The following is a 21,818-nucleotide window of genomic DNA, read 5'->3' as shown; positions in this document are numbered from 1 at the left end:
GCCGAGGCTCCCCCTTTGGAGGAGGTTGTGCAGCAGTACTGCCAATATTGGGAAATACAAAATTTTACAGTTGTCACTCAAAACAGGAGGTGGGGAAATCTTATCAAGTTACAGCCAACTGTTGCATCTACAGGAAATGAAGTAAGGCTCTCTAGTGGGAGATAGAAAATGCCCTTTTAGGCACCTATACCAATCTGACCTGTCAACTTCATAAAAAGGCAGAGAAAAAAAAAAAAAAAAAAAAAAAAAGGTGCAGGGGACTAAAATTAAAAAATGGTGGGGAGAGCCTAAAAATTTTGCAGCAACCTTTGGCTTTCCCAAAGAACAGAGGTAACAGAGGTCCCACATGCCATTCCTGTGCAGCAGGACCAGCACTCACCCTCATGTTACCATGCAACATAAACACAGAGATCCCCCAACCAATTCAGCAAGACCAGACTTCTGCATCCCAGGTGACAGAACAAAATTTTTTTGTCGGATAGAGATATAATATCAAATTATGCTCACCTTGGAATCCAGCTTCTGCTTTACATAAGCCCCATTGGCCGCTGTCAAGACATCGTTGACCAGGATGAATATGTACCCTTCAAGGTCAAATGCCAGATCAGTACTGAAAAAATAAAAATAAAAAATTATATACACACAAAGTTGCTCTAACTATTATAGTAGACTCCTTATTCACACATCACATGAATAAAACATGTCAGCATTACTCCATCACACTGAATACCTCAAGGGTCGGGTCAGGCAAGTGTGACCGGCTCTCAATGGATTCGGATCACAGGTCCGGTGGGCCTTTGGGTCCGGTTCAGGTAGTCAGTCCCAATACAGAGTAAGGGTGTGAAGATCAATAACGTCAATGATGAAGACGACTGGTCTCCAGTGGGAGTGGGACTGCCTGCACAGGGGTCTGGGAACCCGCGCTGATAAAGAAGGCGATCTGGCTGAGGAAGGAGGCGTGGCTAGCTGCCGAAACATGTTCGGATTGGCTGTTCCATCCCCCTGGACTGAAAGATGGTTTCTGGCTTGTGCCAGCTCGCTCAACGTCCTCCCCCATCCATCCACCGGAGCTGCTGTGAGGACCAACTACCCAATCCTGGGCAGGATCACCTTCCGAGCTTCCTCCGGTGCCAGACCTACACACTTTACTTCCTCTGAGTGGAACTGGTTTTTAAAATTTACTAATAAACTGTGCTACACCAGTGGTCAACTGTCACACACCCCCCCCCCCCCCCCAATCCCTCTTCTGCATACATTATTGCACTACAAAATTACTATAAAAAAATAAAAATTTGTTACTGTGTGGTGCGCGCTCATGTATTTTTATACAAGATAGATTGATACACATACCTACACTTACTGTAGTACCCCCATTTCTTATTCTTCCTGCAAAGTCCCACAAATCCCTGCTGATCCTGCCAGTGAAGTGCATCTCATGCAGCTTCTTGTGTTGGGGTGGCAACAATACTGCACTGCTCCTGAATCCAGAGAAGAGTTACCACCCTCATGCTTGCATTGGGCTTGGCCATTTCCACTACAGATTAAAAAGCCTGTAGCTTGCTAGTCAGCACCTGGCCACACCTAGTCCTGCCCAATGCTTCCTGGATCCAAAAAAAAAAAAAAAAAAAATGCATGCTAATAAATGAAAGGAAAATGAGAGGGCCTCCGACTTGCTGCAGCTTCTAATGCACATTGTGAGAAGCTCACAGTGTGCAGTAAAATCAGAGTAAGCCATTTCAGTCCAAGACTAGATTTAAAAAACAATTTTACTGCCCTTTAGGAATCATGCATTAATGTCTATAGTCTGAGTTCCTTCATCTCAAAACAGATGAACGTTTTATTAATTTGCACTCACCTGGCAGCGATAAATGCCCCTAAAATCATAGCGAATACTGTCATCTGAATACTGCGAGAAAACTTCTTCCTACACAAAAAAGGAAATCAGATACAATAAATGTGGATTATTGGATAAGGAAAGGATGTGCAGCCAAAATACAGAAAAAAAATAATAAAAATAAATAAAAAAATATAAATTAACCGCCCGCCCCACACACAACTTTGACTGTTCCCAGTCCTTAACCACCGGCCTACTGGGCACTTAAGCCCCCCTCCTGCCCAGACCAATTTTCAGCTTCCTCACACTTTGACTTGCAATTCCTCAGTCATGTAATACTGTACCCAAAATTAAATTTGTCACTTTTTTTTTCATATAAATAGAGCTTTTTTTTGGTGGTATTTGATCACCCCTGGATTTTTTTATTTTTTTTCTGCGAAAAAAAAATAAAAAAAAAATAAAAAAAAAAAAAAAAAAAAAGGGTGGGACTACTGTGTCGAGTGGAGGGGGAAATTTACCCCCTTCATAACCACCAGGCTTTTTTTTTTATTATTATTATTATTATTATTATTATTATTATTATTATTATTACACACACACACACACACACACACACACACTTACTTGAGTAGAAAGCCCTCAGCCATCATTGTAAACAAAATTGAGAAACGGCGGAGAACTGTGAACATGGGGAGGCTGCAAAATGAAACAAACACAGGATTAATATATGCAAATTCAATCCTATTAAAAAAAGCTTATATCAGAATATTCTTTTTATGCCGTTTTAAATAGAGTAGAAAAAAGGTTAAAATCCCTTGCTGTGTACCATTGTGGAAATTTCCCCTTTACACCCTGTCCAAAACATGTTTACACCCATATTCAGGATGTAACATGTTATGAAAGGTAAACTTATCCTTTAACCACTTAAGCCCCAGACCATTTTGCAGCTAAAGGACCAGGCACCATTTTTTGCGATTCGACACTGCGTCGCTTTAACCGACAATTGCGCGGTGGTGCAACGTGGCTCCCAAACAAAATTGGTGTCTTTCCCCTCCCCCACAAATAGAGCTTTCTTTTGGTGGTATTTGATCACCTCTGCGGTTTTGAATTTTTTGCACTATAAAACAAAAAAAAAAAAAATATATTTTTTGCTATGACAAATATCCCCCCAAAAATATATAAAAAAATGTTCTCCCTCAGTTTAGGTCAATACGCATTCTTCTACTCCCCCCCCCCCCCCAAAAAAAATATGTTTTCGCAATAAGCAGTTGAGTGGTTTGCGCAAAAGTTATAGCGTCAAAAAAAAAAAAAAAAAAAAAAAAAAAACTAACTAGTAATGGCAGCAATCAGCAATTTTTATTGTGACTGCAACATTATGGCGAACACGGACAATTTTGACACATTGGCATTAATACAGCAATCAGTGCCATTAAAATGCACCGATTACTGTAAAAAAGGTCACTGGCAGTGAAGGGGTTAATCACTAGGGGGCAGTGTATGGGGTTAAGTGTGCGTTTTTACTGTAGTGGGGCGCAGCTTGGCGTGTGACATCAATGAATCTTTCCCTATGACAGGGAACAGACGATCGGTGACAGCCACACTAGGAAGCACAGGGAGAGGTTTGTTTACACTTACCTCTCCTCGTTCTTCAGCTCTGTGACTCGATCACGGGACACCGGCGGCGATTGGGTCTGGAGCTCAGGACCGGGTCGCGAGTGCGCCGCCGGAGGCGCGCGACCCATGGCTGGGCACTTAAAGGGCAACGTAAAGCCCAGTCTTGCCAAAAAGTTAATCCAGCTCTGAGCAATCCTCTTATTGTTCAGTGAGATAAATCTTGACAAACAGAAAAACTGTCAAATTCGCCCCCTTGCTGTGAGTGACAGGCGATTTACATATCTCGTGCACTAGTCTAAGACATGCATTTTTTTTTTTTTTTTTTTTAATCTTAGGGAGTTTTGCTCCAGCTGACAAAAATGCTCAGATGTGAACAGGTGCCAGTGATATGAATGGGATTTTGGGAGTTTTACGAGCTGAAAACGCTCAGGTGTGAACGCAGCCTAAAGGTTTATTCTGCAGCCAAAATCCTTCACCCTCCGGGCACCTGAATGAGGTACCATCTTAAATCAGTTACATACAGACTGTCAATTCATGTTGCAAGCAGAAATATTTGGAGGAAGTTCAAGGAACCATAAAAACATCTGGAAGTAAAATACAACCCAAGGAGCCCTTAAATAATTACTGACGCAAATCACATGCATTTTACAAGGGATAAATTGCAACAGTATGGCCGGCCAGCATCCACCTTCATTAAAGTGGAAGTAAAAAGGCTAAAAACTAAAATCCCTGCATCTATAGCCCAACATTCCAAAAACACAAAAAAAAAAAAAAAAAAAAAAAATTATTAAAACCCACACCCCCCCAGCAGAGGACACATCCAACAAAGCAAGCCCCATAGTAACTATGGGTGACGTCACTCTCCATACATTTCACAGCCGGCGTTGGCCATGCCGTCTTTGGACCTTACGCTGCTGGAGATCGCATTGGATCATCTGCAGAAAGTATGTTCTCCCCCCCCCCCCCCAAAAAAATAAAAAAATCCAGGCAGCTATGTAGCCGCCTGATCACCTTTTCAATACAGGTGGCATGATCAAACATAGTGTGACCAATACTTCCAACACCACAGCTCACATCGCTAAACTGATGGGCAGAAAAGGCTTTAAAGTGTACCCATGAAGATTTTTGGGTACCACAGATTATTGCAAGATCACAGGCACATTAAAATTTAAGACTGGACATGTTTGGTATCCATTTATTCGACGCAACCTCATTTTTTTTTTTCCCAAAAAATGAAGTATGCTGTTGCAAGTGCCATGATGAAGATCTGAACGGCCGAAATGCGATGGCCTTTTTCCATAAATTGTGGGTGCGGATCGGGAGTTGGTCAGCTGCTGGTCTTCCAGCATGCCCGACAGAAGCTGGCCAACCTACACAAAAAAGATTGATTTTTTTTTTTTTACTTTTTTTTTTTTAAACTGTGGTTGTGAGTACAGGGCTTTAGAGCCGTACTGGTTAAGCAGGCGCCAGTCTGGGCTCTGGAGGGAAGAAGAAGAGGCGATAGACTTACTTTAGCTTCTTTGTGCTGAACAATCCTGTGATTTGATTGCCGAAATACAGGAGAGGTAGTGGAAAAGTCTAAAATAAAAAAAATGTACACAAAAATACCATTAACTGGGTTTTATTAGGAAGGAATAGTTAACCAAGAAGAGAGAAAATTTTTTATATATATATATATATATATATATATATATATATATATATATATATATATATATATATATATATATACACACACACACACACACACACATACATATACACACACATTTGTTCATATTTCTAATCATTAGTGGGGTCAAATCGATGTTCAAATCGACCCCACACCACCCTGCTTTTAGAACCACTCACTTCCTGCCCAGGACTACATGTCCCATGATACTTGCTCCTGACACATTCACAGGTTATCAAGCACTTATTGACATGTATGGATGGTGTACTGAGCTGTATGTGTGCTGCACTGTAATACCTGATATACTTGATATGTAAACACATAATGCATTCTGTATGCAGGACAACTAATCAGCTGACTGATTAATAGATTATGAAATTAGTTCACAACTGTTTTCATAAATCGCCTTGCTGTCAATTGTTTTGGCCCCACAATACAACAACTTTATTTACCCGTTAATAGTTCTGTAATTGAGGATTCTCTGGAGTCCCCCACCCTGTGGCACTCTATGGTGTACACATATAAAAAAAAAAACACAAGAACTCAGGACAGTTTGTGTCACTGCCCCGCCACCTGAATGGCCACAAGACTAGCTGGTGATCAGAGCAACCCTGAGCTTCGTTCTTCCAAAAAGCCCACCTGAGAACCCCCTCTGTGTCCTCTATACCCATCATCCAATATACACAACAGAAACTACTGCAAGCCTGATTTCAGCTTTCTGCTGAAAAGATACTTACTAATAAAGATTTCTGGAAATGACACTGAACTAAAGAAAAAAATGAACTAAAGACAGGAATTCATAACCTTTGAAGGGACAGAGGTGAGACAACGCCTGTGTAATATAGGATTTCATACACACACACACGCACGCCTTAAATCACTTTTCAGGAACTTGCTGCAGTACATTTCTTTTGATCAATAATGCCGGGAGGGGGGGTGTGTTGGAAATGAAATAAAAAATACCCACTGCTCTATGACTCAGTGTTCTAGGACAATAAAAAAAAATAAAAAATAAAAAAAAAAAAAACACCCTAAAATGTTTTTAATTGTTTAACCACTTCCTGACCAGCCATTGAAAATATACTGCAGCATGTACATGATCTGAAAACTCAGGTCTGGGGCACACACCCCCTGTGATCACACACACAGCGGGAGCCCAGCAGCAGGTACCGTAGACTCGATGTCTCCCATCACCCGCTGATTGTACAGTACACAGGCAGCATAGCGATCTGCCAGTACAGAAGCTATAGATCCTGTGTTCCTGGATCATTGCCTTCCCATCATAAAAGCACCTCCCATCAGTGAGCAAGCACTGGCTAGGCCAGTGATGGCAAACCTTGGCACCCCAGATGTTTTGGAACTACATTTCCCATGATGCTCAACTGCACTGTAGAGTGCATGAGCATCATGGGAACAACATCTGGGGTGCCAAGGTTCGCCATCACTGGGCTAGGCACACAGTTAACCCCTCGATCATCAGTGATGTCAAATCCTTCCCAGCCAGTGTCATTAGTACAGTGAGTGCATATTTCTTAGCACTGATCACTGTATTCGTTTCATTGGTCCCAAAAAAAAAAAAAAAAAAAAAAAAAAAAAAAAAAAAAGTAAAAAGCAGCCAGTTAGGTATCCAATTTGTCTGCTGCAATATCGCAGTATTACTAGGGGAGAAAAAAAAAAAATCCCATATTTTGTAGACATGTTAACTTTTGCACAAACCAATCAATATATACACTCATTGGGTTTTTTTTTTTTAAAACCAAAAAAATGTAGCAGAATACATATTGGTCTAAATCGAGACTTTTCTTGAATATGTTTTATAGCAGAAAGGATTTTTTTTTTTTTCTGCTATAAAAACATATCCAAGAAAAGTCTCGATTTAGACCAATATGTATTCTGCTACATTTTTTTGGTTTATAAAAAAAAAAAAAAAACCCAATGAGTGTATATATTGATTGGTTTGTGCAAAAGTTAACATGTCTACAAAATATGGGATTTTTTTTTTTGTTTAATATTGTTTTTTTTTCCCTATAAACAAATAAAGGTGACCAAATACCACCAAAAAGAAAGATTTGTGGGGGGGGGGGGGAATGGTGCTGAAAGAAAAAAATTGGATACACGCAATATTAAAGTGGAAGTAAACCCATCGATTTAAACCGTTGAAAAAAAAAACAACAAAAAATAAAAAATAAAGCATGCTGGGAATGCTAACTGCACATTGGCTGTGCTCTCAGCCAAACTATCAAACTATCCAATGGCTGGTGTCATAACGAATCACATGTGCAGCACCATAGCAGTTGAAGATTAAACAGAGGCCAAGATGGCAGCTTCCTTGGCTGAAAACGATAGGGGAGTTTACTTCCACTTTAAGTTAACCACTGTAGCCCCAGAAGGCTTACTCCCCTTAATGACCAGGGGATTTTTTTGCGATACAGCACCGCTTTGCTTTAAGTGACAAATGCGCTGTCGTACGATGCTGCACCCATTTTAATAAAAAAGGGATGTGCTTTCTTCCCCCACCTCCCCACAAATAGAGCTTTCTTTTGGTGGCATTTGATCACTTCTGCAGTTGAATTTTTTGCACTAGAAAAAAAAAATAAAAAATTAAATAGGAATCCAACACAAGATTTCCATTTTCTCCCTGTGACAGAACAGCGGTCTGCCTTGGTTACATAGTCAGACCACTGTGTCACCTCTTCTCCGAATGACTGGTGGGCCCCAGCGGACATCGTGACCGGCCGATTAGACACAGCGGGAGCGAGTCGCTGGCGGCGTATCTCAGACCCTGTACAGGTACAATACTGCGCAGAAGGCCGCCCTAGAGGAGAATTGGGTTTTCGAGAGCAGTAAAGCTTCTGGAGGGCAAGTGGTTGATTATAGTCATATTTCTACATTGTAACCTCTAATGAGCAGGGCCCTCCAATTCTTCCTGTATTGAACTTGTACTGTCTGCCCTAATGTTAAGCACTGCACAGACTGTACTACATTAATATTTGATGCTCATCTTTTAGACAAGATAAAAATGATTGATATTTTCTACTATATTTATAATAAAATATAGTATTCTGTGCCTTCTGAGTGTTTGATAGATCGAGGGATATCAGTGAATTTAATGTTGCTCTTGACACTTGTCAATCAACTTGTAAAAAAGTAAATTAGCGGGGACAGATTTGCGCGCACACACACAGTAGTGCCAGTCACAAGTTGTTGCCGTTCTCTGGCTGGACGGGTTGATAAATCCGGGTGGTGTGCTGTACACCCAATACCAGGGGCGAGTCTCAGCAACCTCTTATTCCGTTGGCTCCAACCTCACAATCCAACATGTAACTCAATCTCCTGTTCTAAATTTACAAGGCCACAAATAAATTCCATCTCATTTCAGCTTTGTACAGCCAGTCTGTAAATAATCCATCAGAACAACAAGCCTGGACACAATACTACAGTCCCTTCTCCTTCCGATCAGGACCTGGAAGCCATGACCGATCGTTTCAGTGAAGAACCAGAATGTAGTGCCACTCCTTGTTTATGATCGGTGTATTGGGATCTTGGCTTTGTTCACATCTCCTGCACAGCCAGAGACTAAGAAAAAAAAACCATAAGATCGTTCTAACTGGTCTGATCTCTGAAATCATTTTACAGGTATGGTGACCAATTTATTATTTTGGATATGCCTTAAAGTGGTTGTAAACCCTTACAAACCACTTTGACCTACAGGTAAGCCTAGATTAAGGCTTACCTGTAGGTCCAAGAAATATCTCCCAAACCTACCCCTAGGAGATATTTGCCGAAAGACAGGCACCGATGTCTATGGCGCATGCGCTGTAGACAGCTGCACGCAGGCGCACCGCTGTCAACGGCGATATGCCGCGAGTGGCGGCTCACATGCGCGGGAGTGACGTCATCGCGGCTTCGCTGAATGACAGCGGCGGAGCAGCGAGACCCACCGAGAAGATGGGAGGCTCTGGACTACAGGGGGCAGCGGTGACTTCGCTGGCTCCTGTGTCAGGTAAGTGACACATAATGGGTTACTATGCGATGCACAGTAGTACATTATGCTTTACCTTTGCAGGGAATCAAAGAGGAAGTAAACTCATCAGGGTTTACTTCCTCTTTAAATCTGACATCCAGCCTTCCGCAGGTTCCTCTACTGGACTGAAATGGCTTACTCAGATTTCATCGCACACTGCGAGCTGCTCACCATGTGCATTAGAATCTGCAGCAAGTCAGATAAGAGTCCTCCCCAATATCCAATAGCCTTTCGCCATCCAAAAGCTGCAGCAAGTCCGATCAGGAGACTACCATCCCAGGTCTGTGGCCATTGTTAAAATCCTCAAATGAAGAGTGACAAAACATCCACCAATGTCATGGTAATGTAATTACCGCCCAATAACGAGGCAGCCATTGTTGGCCAATTTTCAATATGGAGACGGCTCTGCAAACAAAAACGGGTCAACCGTCAGATATGGAAAGAAAGTGTTTTTGTCTGCAGAGCTTGCATAATGTCATCCCATCAACATGAAAAGGGCAGGATGATTAGCAAACATAACAATCATGTCCTTGGAGCAGACAAAAGGGAGTATTCACACTTCCAAGTGCACCCTGCCTCCGACTTTATATGAGAACCCCAGAGGGAATTCCCGAGATTAGCTGTGGGAAGGCAGCCCCATTGAGTCCTGGTTCACCTATATGCAATGCAAGAACTAGCACGATTCCAGTGTGGGTTCCGGCATCGCATGTCACTCACCCATGGTTTAAACCGACATCTGCAAACTTAGTGACACCCCCAGATCGTATCGCAATGCAAACTGAAAAATGGTGCAGGAATTTGATCGGACGCCCAATGCGATCCGATTTCAGTGCGAAAACAAAATAAAAGCCATCCTGCACCATCATGGTGTGAATGCGATACAAATTCAGCCATACAGTCTGTATGGCTGAATTCACATTGCACAGACATCGCATGTGATCTGCACAGCAGTGCGAATCACATGTGATGTCCAACATTGCACTGGGGTGCGAACTCAGCCTAAAAGCCCTATCAAAAGCAAAGTGAGGCGGCTGGCACCTGCAGTTAATTAAACACTCACGTGTAATCTCTAATGCAACAATCACAAGCGAGGGATTGGCCCTGGCTGCATGCAGTGTCAGCATGGAGGATCTAGTGTTCTTAAGACTTTTTACATGCAGACCTCCCTACGAAACACCCACATGTGATGCTGAGCCTCCAGGATTAAAAGAACTGAAATCCAAGGAAGGAAAGGGACAGTCAGCTTGGATGATGCTGGATGTCTTCCTAACAGGAAATGGGGCGGGCTCCGACTTTCTGCAGAGTGGCATCACTAAAGTTGGAGTCATCCGGTGCAGTAAAACATGGTGTTACCAATCCCCCCCACATTTTCTGAAAGTCTCAAAAATGCAGCACTTTTAGTGCACTTTAAGAGTGCAGCCCAATAGCAATTTATGGGACTGCAGCTATATCTGCAGATAAAACACAGGACTGCAATACTGGCCACCCCCTTTACATTACACAGCCCCCCCCCCCTTCACCCCCATCCCCTTTCCATTACACAGCCCCTCTGCCCACCCCCCCCCCCACCTCTGCCCCCCCCCCCTCCATTACACAGACCCCCTGCACCTCTGGCCCCCCTTTACCCCAAAAAAATAAAATAAAAATTTAAAAAAAGCCAGTCACTGTTTGTCACAGGGACCATTGTCTCCAACGCAGAAAAAGGGATGGGAAAATACAAAAGTTTTGTTTGTCGAGAGGGCGACCTATCCATCCCACAATTTCACTATAGTCCTATCCCAGTGGCAATGAGAAAAAAAATAAAAGATTTGGGAATTTCCAATCCCTTTTCTGTGTCGGACAACGGTACCCGGGGCAAAGTGACAGAGGTTCTAACCGCCGCTTTTTTTGATCTGGTATTAGCTCCATCTAGAGAAACTTCCTCTCATTTCCTGTTGGGTCTCCGGGGACAGGAAGTGAAGAGCAACTCTGCCACATGACATCTCATACAGACACTTGCTAATGGATTCCAAAAAATACGTCACATTTCACACAAGGCCCCAATAAAACATTCAAACACTATTATTATCATCAGACGCACCTTTCGAGGTATGTGCCTGTCGAAGTCTGGAAAATTCACCACCCTCAGAGCCTTTCCCACCCAGAGCACAACCACAGTCGCCAGCATCTGCAGAAGAGACAAAGAGGAGTCAGTGTGTTATAACCTCGTCGTCATCACGGGGCCGCACGTAGCCCAGCGATTGCTTTACTGACCTGGCCAAGACCAACACATAGCGAAGAGGGAAACCTGCAAGACAGAACAGAGACTCATTATTCCTGTGTATGAGCAAGTCAGCGCCGCAAAGGACACATCTACTACCAGGGCTCAGGTAACAACCTCACGTGTCAGGACCTTCTCTCACATCGACTTTCCAATAAAAGAACAAAGCCCTGACCATTACTATGACTGAAACAAGAGAGAGTGCAACTACGGGGTCAGGAACGTGCACAGGGCCCGAGGCAAGGTGAGGAGGAGAGGGCCCGAGGCGAGAGGAGGAGGGGGCCCGCTTACCACACCATCATTGGGGGAGAAAAAAAAAAAAAAAACACACACACAAAATTTTGGGTTGTCCCCAGAAAAGTAACTGGGAGGGTAAAATCAATACTGGTGATCTGCCCCCCCCCCCCCCCCCCCCAAAAGGGATCCCCTTTGGCTATGGGGCAGGAAGGGAAATCTCTGCAATGGGACATGGCAAAAAAAATAATCTGATAGGGTTATGGCCTGTCTTATGCACGAATGAGTATGTATGTATGCATCTTTGAAGGGAATATGAGGACATTTTAAATAGAACACTTTTTTGGATGCAGGTAAACTGTGGCCTGTAGTGCTTTGGAAAAAAAATAAAAATAAAAAAAACACCCCAAACTTCAGACTACAACACTGCTAGATTACTAGCAGACATGCCCCCAGGCACTATACAAGCAATGGGCAGCTTGTAATAATATTCCCAGGCGGTTTGTAACACATCAGGAGGAGATTAACAACATGTGAAACACTGAAACATGTCCTGATCGTTCTCCTGGTATCCTCCAATCACTGGGAGAAGAAGTCATCAAATCAAATTTATCCAGCAACTAGTGCCGAGACAAACCAAACTTAACTGTAGCGCCCTCATCAGTGCAGGTTACAGAATAAATATTAAACACCGGATTGGATGTTACGGGCAAAGGCCACTCATCCTTTTTGCTTATTTCTATATTCCCTGATAAATGCAAGAGAGATTCCACGATTCTGTGGGGCCCCAAGCCAAGTACTGCTCGGTACACCACTCAGAAGAGATCTGCTTTACAGCTCTTTTCCAAAGGGCAGTAGGCACAGCTGCCTATGTGAAGCGATCCACACAGTGAATTGCTTTCCAGAGGGCAGTCGAGCAATGGCTGCCAGGCATTCAAGAGGCAATCCTAAAGCTATACATACATTTTGACTTGCAGCTATGGTGCGTTCCCATTGACCTTACTGAATGTGTTTGACAGATGCCACCTATTAAAAACTTTGCTGGTGGAGTTAAAATTGCAGCGCCCACGAAGCAGAGCATGTGAACTGTTTGAATTTAAAGTTAGACTAAACCCAGGACCTTGTAGTCACTATATCTGGTCTTCCACAGTACACAGAACGACAATAGTTTTAGCAAATATAAACTGCTAAATACCTTTTCTCATCAGCAGTATATAGCAGTCTGCTGACTTCTATCAGTGTCTGGTTAAAGCTTGTAGGAGGAGTTTTCATTCTACTGACTGTCCTATCAGAATGCAGGACCCCTCTGTCTGAACAGTGCTGACCACATGTATTCTCCCAGGGGGAAGAAGAGGGGAAAAAAAAAACCCAGCAATATACACCAAACTGAACATGTGCAGCCTGTCTGTATTATCAGAAAATATATTGAGGACAGTGGAAGAAGGGGAGGATCAGAAAAGACAGGATCAAACAGCCTTTATACAGAATACAGTGAATTAACCCCTTAGGTTCTAGAGTGAGTAACACACGCTTGTTATACTGCATCTTAGGGGTGCAACGGATCGTCACCGATCCGTGATCTGAACGGCAGACCGCACGAGCCGCGGAGCGCTCTGCTGCCTCAGCCTTAGGAAAGGCCGTGGCTTCGGCCTAGCTCCGGCCATCTTGGTACACCCAGCGGCCGTTTACAAAGTGACCGCTCCATCAAATGACGGAGCGATCACTTGTAAACAAACCGGCGTCATGTTATGACGCAGGTTCCTCTCTCCCCTCTGTGTACCGATCTGTACTGTGGATGGGAGAGATCGGATGGCAGGAGTGCTGTGGGCTGCATCTGTAGTGCCCATAGCGCTGCTCTGTGACAATTGCAGTCACAGCCGCCACCCCCCCCCCATACTCTGCAATAACCTGCCAATATTACAGTGGAGGGAGATGACGTGGATATTATAGTGGGCACTATATGGTGGTAGAATTTTCACAGGTTTTTGCAAATTCAATTATTCGCTGATCCGAAAAACGATCCGCTAGTTTTTTTTTTGTTCCGTTGCACCCCTACTGCATATACAGACCAATTTTACTGTTGTGGGTTTAGTAACACTTTTGGGGGGGGGGGGGGCACGCAATAAAACTATCGCTTACCCACTTGTTTTTACTGACCCCCTAACCACCCATAAAAGTGAGCCCTTAGATTTTGACAGACTGCAAGATGCAGGGCTGGAGCCCAATAAAACCGAGAGGGATGCACAGCGACCAGATGTGCCCTAAACTTTTAAAGGGCCAGTTCTGGACATACAATTTAAAGTGAATTGTTAAAAAAAGAAAAATAAAAGTTAAAATAAGGCCTCATGTACACTGCTGGTAAACAGACGTTTTAGCTGCTCTGGAATTCTCCTGTTATTTTATCAATACATGTCCATGGGGTAGTTTATATAGTTGTTCCAAGGCAGTGGAGTTTAGATGAAAAAAAAAAAAAAAAAAATTTGAATTTTTTGGACCAAAAAATAAAAAAAGGGTTCAGACGCATTTGAAACTTCAAGTGCCTGTAACAGCTTGTAAACATTGCTAAATGCAGTAAACGCGCATTTAGCAGCAATTTTGTTTAGTCTTTTTTTTTTTTTATGAAAAAACAAACACCCCCCAAACCCCACTAGACTTCTAGACACAGCTAAACAGACTTTTCAGATTTCTAGCTGTCAAGTTAAAACGTGTGCATGAAGATATAACACACACACACACACACAGTTGCTAACCTGCCTGCACACTATACTCACAGCTCTGTGTACAACTTTGGCAATGCCAAGATGATTGGCCTAGTGACATCTCAGTGTGGCCAATGATAATGGCCCGGGATCAACAGCAGGAAGCCGCCATGCTGAAGATGTCAGTGCCCCGGAGGGGAGCTCAAGGACATTGCAGGTAAGGAGAAGTTTAGTTCCCGCTTTACCGCCCAGTTCACACCGATGTGAAATTTGCAGTGAATTCGGAGTGGTTTCTGCCTTGCATCAAAATTGCACCCAGTTTATGCAAACCACTGTGGGTTGTATACGTTACGTTAACGACAACCCCCCCAAAAAAAAAAAAAAAAATAATAAAAAAAAAAAAATCGGGTCCCAAAACGCAGTGCAATTAGCAGAATCAGATCATGTGGGTGTATAACCCTTGTGATCCAATTGCGGTGCGTCAAAAAAAAAAAAAAAAAGTCCTGCACAAATTTGGTGCGATTTGAGCCACAGAATAGATGGTCCAAATCGCACTTCTGCAAAATTGCATGTGATTTGAACAGGAATGCGGTGCGATTCCTGTCCGAATCACATGTGGTTCCAGCACTGCATCCAGGTTGAACAGGGCCCAAGTGACAGATGGGGGGAAATTCACTAAAACGGCAGCACTCAGAATCTGGTGCAGCTGTATATTGTAGCCAATCTGCTTCTAACTTCAGCTTGTTCAATAACCCCAAGTTCACATCTCTGCGTTGTGTGAGTGTGAGCTGTGTTTATGTGGGCACAGTAGTTCATTCAAATGAATGGGCTAACGTGCCTACATTGCTGGGAAAAGAAATATGCATGCAGCTTTAAAAAAAAAAAAAAAAAAAATGCAGGGAAATCGCATGGTCTTTTTGACCCTGCCGTTTCTGCACTGCCATTTTACATGTGCTGAGGGTGCCATTCAGACTTAATGGCAGCCCCGCTCATTTCCAAAGAGCAGTGCATTTTCACTGCGGGTGGTTGAGAACATTGCTGCGATTCCCGCACCCGCAGGAGAGGTGAACGCAAGCTAAAGCTTTGACAACAAAGCTCAATTCACATCCATGCAGTTTGCTTTTGAGTGTTTTTGCAGTGCTTTTTGCATTTTACCACATTTGCGTTTATGCTTTTTTTTGGCGCAAATTTGTAGGACAGAAAAAAAAAATGCAAATCGCGGCAAAAACACAGGGGTTGATTTACTAAAGGCAAATCCACTGTGCGCTACAAGTGAAGTTGCTGTAGATCTGAGGGGAAGCTCTGCTGATTTCTATCATCCAATCATGTGAAAGCAAAAATGCTGTTTATTGTCCTTGCATGTCCCCTTCAGATCTACAGCGACTGTACTTCCAAGTGCACAGTGGATTTGCCTTTAGTAAATAATCCCTGCAGCTTCTCCATTGAAATCTATCTATATTACTACAATAAAAAAAAAATATATTATATTATATTAATTATATATCTCTGTGAGAATGAGCATTTGCAGAGTTGTCATGAATAATTCCTGTAGCGTGTATATTTCCTACGATTGTCAGCGCCATCTAGCGTCCACAATGCGGTACATTCCCCGATTGAGATGCTTCAAAACAATACTGTATTGTGGCCACTATATGGAGCTAACAATCACAGTAATGCTCCAGACATTCATAACATTTTCCCCCTTTTCTCCATAGGCCCTGAAGTATTATTGTAACGCTTTAAATATTACAGTAGCAAAATGACAAAATGTGTAGAGCTGCAGAAAAATACAATGTTTCCAAGTTTGTAAAATGCAACTTTGAAGGTAAAGTCCTGAGCAGGAGGAAACACTCAGTTCCTCTACATCACAGAGCAACTGGTGGCAGAAGCAGCAAAGCAACCATAGACTTCCCTGCTGAGGACAATCCCAGAGATCAGATTCTGCTGGAACATAAAAATCAAACGCAAGCAGGAGGCCCATAGAGGATGTATTGCCATGCTGGGATTTGTCATTCCCCCTCTATCAGTACTGGGACCAGTAGGACAACACGTAGCAGAATCCTAGCGATCCCATTGAGAGCAAACCCACAGCTTGCATCCTCCTCTGTCTCCAGACTACAGGAAGTAATCCCAGGATCCCATACAGAGCATGTCAGAGGATGACCTCCCATGGGATGCAATGCTGGGAGTCGCAGTCCTATAAATGAACCCCCGTGGGATGCAATGCTGGGAGTCGCAGTCCTATAAGTGAACCCCCGTGGGATGCAACGCTGGGAGTCGCAGTCCTATAAGTGAACCCCCGTGCGATGCAATGCTGGGAGTCGCAGTCCTATAAGTGAACCCCCATGCGATGCAATGCTGGGAGTCGCAGTCCTATAAGTGAACCCCCATGCGATGCAATGCTGGGAGTCGCAGTCCTATAAGTGAACCCCCATGCGATGCAATGCTGGGAGTCGCAGTCCTATAAGTGAACCCCCATGCGATGCAATGCTGGGAGTCGCAGTCCTATAAGTGAACCCCCATGCGATGCAATGCTGGGAGTCGCAGTCCTATAGGTGAACCCCCGTGGGATGCAATGCTGGGAGTCGCAGTCCTATAAATGAACTCCTATGGGATGCAATGCTGGGAGTCGCAGTCCTATAAATGAACTCCTATGGGATGCAATGCTGGGAGTCGCAGTCCTATAAATGAACCCCCATGCGATGCAATGCTGGGAGTCGCAGTCCTATAGGTGAACCCCAGTGGGATGCAATGCTGGGAGTCGCAGTCCTATAAATGAACTCCTATGGGATGCAATGCTGGGACTTGTAGTCCTATTAATTAACTCCTATGGGAAGCAATGCTGGGACTTGTAGTCCTATAAATGAACTCCTATGGGAAGCAATGCTGGGACTGACATGCCTCCTCCATCCTGTATCAGTGAATGAACTCTCCCCAGCGCTGGCTCCGGTCCCTGCTCCCCTCCCCCCCGGACTCTGCCCCCATCCTCCATACCTGTGGCTGCTCAGCACACTCTTGTTCACCACCACGATCAGGAAGGAGCTGACGCCGTAGAAGCCGGCCGCCAGCAGCTTGATAAAGACGCTCATCGTTTCGGCCTCCATCCGCACAGCCTCATCCCTGTGTGCTGGGGACCCCGGGGGGGCTGCTCCTTTAACCCGAGCATGCTGACGTCTGCTCACTTCCGCCATGGCTCAGTACGGGCTGGGGGGCGGGGACAAGGAGCAGGCGAGCCAATGCCTGGGGAGGAGGTTTAAGGTAGAGAGGGAGGGCCTGCTAAGTCTAGGGGCGGGGTTACAACCCGGTGCCAACAGACGTAGGCGTGACACAGTTAAGGGGGTGGGATTTGTTATGAATTGGGCGTCTTAGTGGGGACAGCCACGCCCCTCCCTCCTGGGCTCAGACTGTGTGCATGGTGGGATTACCTGGCTGTGGGTGGTGTGAGGAGGGGGAGGGGTGCTGATGTGGGACTACAAATCTCAGCATGTCCTCTGTTGGGGAGTTTAATAATCTATATCTGGGTGGGAGAATGTTATTTATAGAAAGGTTCAAGTTGTGACCATTCTGTACAGGTACATTGGTCCAGCTTGGAATGTAACTCTGTATACAGTACCTTGAAAAAGTATTCATACCCCTGGAGATCTTCCACATTTTGTCATTTCACAACCAAAAACATAAATTATTTTATTGGGATTTTATGTGATAGACACAAAGTGGCACATAATTGTGAAGTGGAAGGAAAATGATAAATGGTTTTAATTTTTTTTTTTAAATAAATATGTGAAAAGTGTGGGGTACATTTGTATGGCGCCCCCCGGAGTCAATACTTTGTAAAACCGCCTTTCACTGCAATTACAGCTACAAGTCTTTTTGGGGATGTCTCTACCAGCTTTGCACATCTTGAGAGGGACATTTATGACCGTTCTTCTTTGTAAAATAGCTCAAGCTCTGTCAGATTGGATGGAGAGCGTCTGTGAACAGAAATTTTCATGTCTTGCCACATATTTTCAATTGGATTTAGGTCTGGACTTTGACTGGGCCATTCGAACACATGAATATGCTTTGATCTAAACCATTCCATTGTAGCTCTGGCTGTATGTTTCGGGTCGTTGTCCTGCTGGAAGGTGAACCTCCGCCCCAGTCTCAAATCTTTTGCAGACTCTAACAGGTTTTCTTCTAAGATTGTCCTGTATTTGGCTTCATCCATCTTCCCATCAACTCTGACCAGCTTCCCTGTCCCTGCTGAAGAAAAGCATCCCCACAACATGATGCTGCCACCACCATGTTTCACAGTGGGGATGGTGTTGTCAGGGTGATGTGCAGTGTTAGTTTTCTGCCACACATAGCGCTTTGCTTTTAGGCCAGAAAGTTCAATTTTGGTCTCATCTGACCAGATCACCTTCTTCCACATGTTTGCTGTGTTCTCCACATGGCTTCTCCCAAACTGAAAATGGGACTTCTTATGACTTTCTTTCCACTATGTCTTTCTTCTTGCCACTCTTCCATAAAGTACAGATTTGTGGAGAGCACGACTAATAGTTGTCCTGTGGACAGATTCTCCCCCCTGAGCTGTGGATCTCTGCAGCTCCTCCAGAGTTACCATGGGCCTCTTGGCTGCTTCTCTGATGAATGCTCTCCTTGCCCGGCCTGTCAGTTTAGGTGGACGGCCATGTCTTGGTAGGTTTAGCAGTTGTGCCATACTCTTTCCATTTTCAGATAAAGGATTGAACAGTGCGCCACGAGATGTTCAAAGCTTGTGATATTTTTTTTTATAACCAAACCCTGCTTTATACTTCGCCACATCTCTATCCCTGACCTGTCTGGTGTGTTCCTTGGCCTTCAGGATGCTGTTTGTTCACTAAGGTTCTCTAACAAACCTCTGAGGGCTTCACAGAACAGCTGTATTTATACTGAGATTAAGTTACACACAGGTGGACTCTATTTACTAATTAGGTGACTTCTGAAGGCAATTGGTTCCACTAGATTTTAGTTAGGGGTATCAGAGCAAAGGGGGGAGGGGGCTTAATACAAATGGACGCCACACTTTTCACATAATTAGTTGTAAAAAAAAAATGAAACCCATTTATCATTTCCCTTCCACCTCACAATTTTGTGCCACTTTGTGTTGGTCTATCACATAAAATCCCAATAAAATACATTTTACGTTTTTAGCTGTAACATGACAAAATGTGGAACGTTTCAAGGGGTATGAATACTTTTTCAAGGCACTTTTTATATTTATATATATATATATATATATATATATATATATAGATATATAGATATAGATATATAGATATATCTATCTATCGATATAGATATATCTATATAGATAGATATATATCTATATATAGCTATCTATCCACATATCTATCTATCTATCTATCTATCTATCTATCTATCTATATACATAGATATCTCTCTCTATCTCTATATATCCATATATATATATATATATATATATATATATATATATATATATATATATATATATATATATATATATATATATATATATATATATATACATATTATATATATATATAGATATCTATATCTATCTATCTTTCTATCTTTATATATATATATATATATTTTTTTTCTTAATTTATTTCTTTTTTGATATTTGCAATTTTTTCCCCAAGAAAGTGGAGTTACCTTTTAAGTTTTATCTCTCTTCTTTTTCAAGGTGCTTTTTTAAAGTATTTATTTATATATTTGTTACAAAGTACCGAAGCTGCTGGATCAGGATGGCAGAGGAGAAGGACGTCTGCCATCCTCATCCAGCAGCTACTTTCTCAGCAGGCATTTTTAGTTTGCCTGTAGACATGAGATGCGTGTCTTTTGGACACCATTGTTGGAGCACCCGGTAATAGATAGCCTGGGGCAATGTGTGTCACCGATAAGATCTGCTGGCAAAACGCCATAAATCAAAGCTGTGCTCTGATGTGCGATCCTATGACAATGAACAGGCTATGCCTGGAAGTTCTCTCATTTCTGTTTGATGGTTGGCTCCTGAAGATGGTGGATTCCGTCTCTAAATTCTTCAGAGAAACTGACATTTTACAATCACTGTCCCAGTGTTCTCCTATGTCTACAGCTGCCCTGTACCCTTGACCTTGATCTACTCACATATTACAATCTGATTGTACAATCTCCATAAAGTAGAACTAAAGGAAAAACTGTATTTTCCATTTTGGATGGAATAAAGCCGGGTACACACTATGAGTTTTTTTTACGTGCAATCCAGCGGGTTGCATGAAAAAAACGGACATCCCACCGGTCCAATGGCGGGACGTGCGACGTTCATCATAGGTGCTGCGGGCTTCAGAAGGCGGGAATTACAATGCAGCCGCCGTGCCACATCACTGTGAGATCCCCGATCCCTGCTCGGGACTCGGGCGGGCGGCTCTCCTCTCCTCCTCTGGCTGCCTGCTGTGATGATGATGGGTGGGCACTGTGCACCGCACACCACAGCTGAGCTGGGCTGCTGCAGGACACATGAAGTCTGTCTCCTGGTCAGGTAGGTCAGCATGTGTATGTCAGGTAGGTAGGTCAGCGTGTGTATGTCAGGTAGGTCAGCGTATGTATGTCAGGTAGGTAGGTTAGTGTATGTATGTCAGGTAGGTCAGTGTATGTATGTCAGGCAGGTAGGGCAGTGTATGTCAGGTAGGTCAGTGTATGTATGTCAGGTAGGTCAATGTATGTATGTCAGGTAGGTCATTGTATGTCAGGTAGGTCAGTGTATGTATGTCAGGTAGGTAGGGCAGTGTATGTCAGGTAGGTCAGTGTATGTATGTCAGGTAGGTCATTGTATGTCAGGTAGGTCAGTGTATGTATGTCAGGTAGGTAGGTCAGTGTGTCAGGCAGGTGAGTTTAGTGGTCAGCATTGATGGGCACTGGTAAGCCAGGCAGCAACCAGCAAGTGAGCTTACCCCCCACCACACAACCCCACCGCCCAGCCTAAAAACCCCGCGCCACTACCGCCCCCACCCCCAAACTCTCCCCCCCCCCGTGCCGGCCTTGGACTTCAGGCTAAAGCCCCTGGCCATTTTGCCACCTAGCAATGCCCCTGCATGTAAGGTTAGTTCAGCGATCTCCCCCACTGAGCTGTTGTGTTCTGCCCCCCCCCCCCACCCCACCAGAACACTATGATCAGCACTCTGCCATTGGCTGAGAGCGCTGATTGGGAGTCGGTCAGATGCTGGTTTTCCAGCATACACCTCTACAGAAGCCAGCTGGCTGGACAGACCGACATACACACAAGCCAAATATCTGTTTTTTTTTATTTTTTATCCGGAACATGTCTCCTGACATTCTGTCCGTGTGAATGGGGCTTAAAGGGCCACACACATGGGCCCAATGTTAGATGACATTGGCTACGTTCAATAGAAACCAGCCGACATTTGGCCCATGTGTGTGTCAGCCAGTCCAACAGAAGCCAGCCGTTCAGCCGCCTTCTGTTAAAGAGGCATGACCGA

General features: G+C 43.7%; 1 protein-coding gene across 1 annotated transcript in view; it reads right to left on the bottom strand.

The window, feature by feature from the left end:
- Positions 1–17,536, bottom strand: part of SLC35D1 (solute carrier family 35 member D1) — a 37,025-nt gene extending 19,489 nt beyond the window's left edge. Inside the window, exons 1-7 of the mRNA XM_077450521.1 lie at positions 17,332–17,536; positions 11,398–11,431; positions 11,225–11,311; positions 4,959–5,026; positions 2,459–2,530; positions 1,856–1,924; positions 508–610 (exon numbers count right to left, since the gene is read on the bottom strand). Of these exons, the coding sequence (XP_077306647.1) occupies positions 508–610; positions 1,856–1,924; positions 2,459–2,530; positions 4,959–5,026; positions 11,225–11,311; positions 11,398–11,431; positions 17,332–17,528 (630 nt within the window). The 5' untranslated portion in view covers positions 17,529–17,536. The remainder of the gene's footprint in view (positions 1–507; positions 611–1,855; positions 1,925–2,458; positions 2,531–4,958; positions 5,027–11,224; positions 11,312–11,397; positions 11,432–17,331) is intronic.
- Between the last annotated feature and the right edge of the window lie 4,282 nt (positions 17,537–21,818).

The sequence above is a fragment of the Lithobates pipiens genome, unplaced genomic scaffold (genome assembly GCF_037356315.1).
Source record: "Lithobates pipiens isolate NorthernLeopardFrog02 unplaced genomic scaffold, aLitPip1_a1.2 Scaffold_23, whole genome shotgun sequence".
Lineage (NCBI taxonomy): Eukaryota > Metazoa > Chordata > Amphibia > Anura > Ranidae > Lithobates > Lithobates pipiens.
The sequence above is the reverse complement of the archived record's forward strand: the minus strand, read 5'-3'. Positions and strand labels throughout refer to the sequence as shown.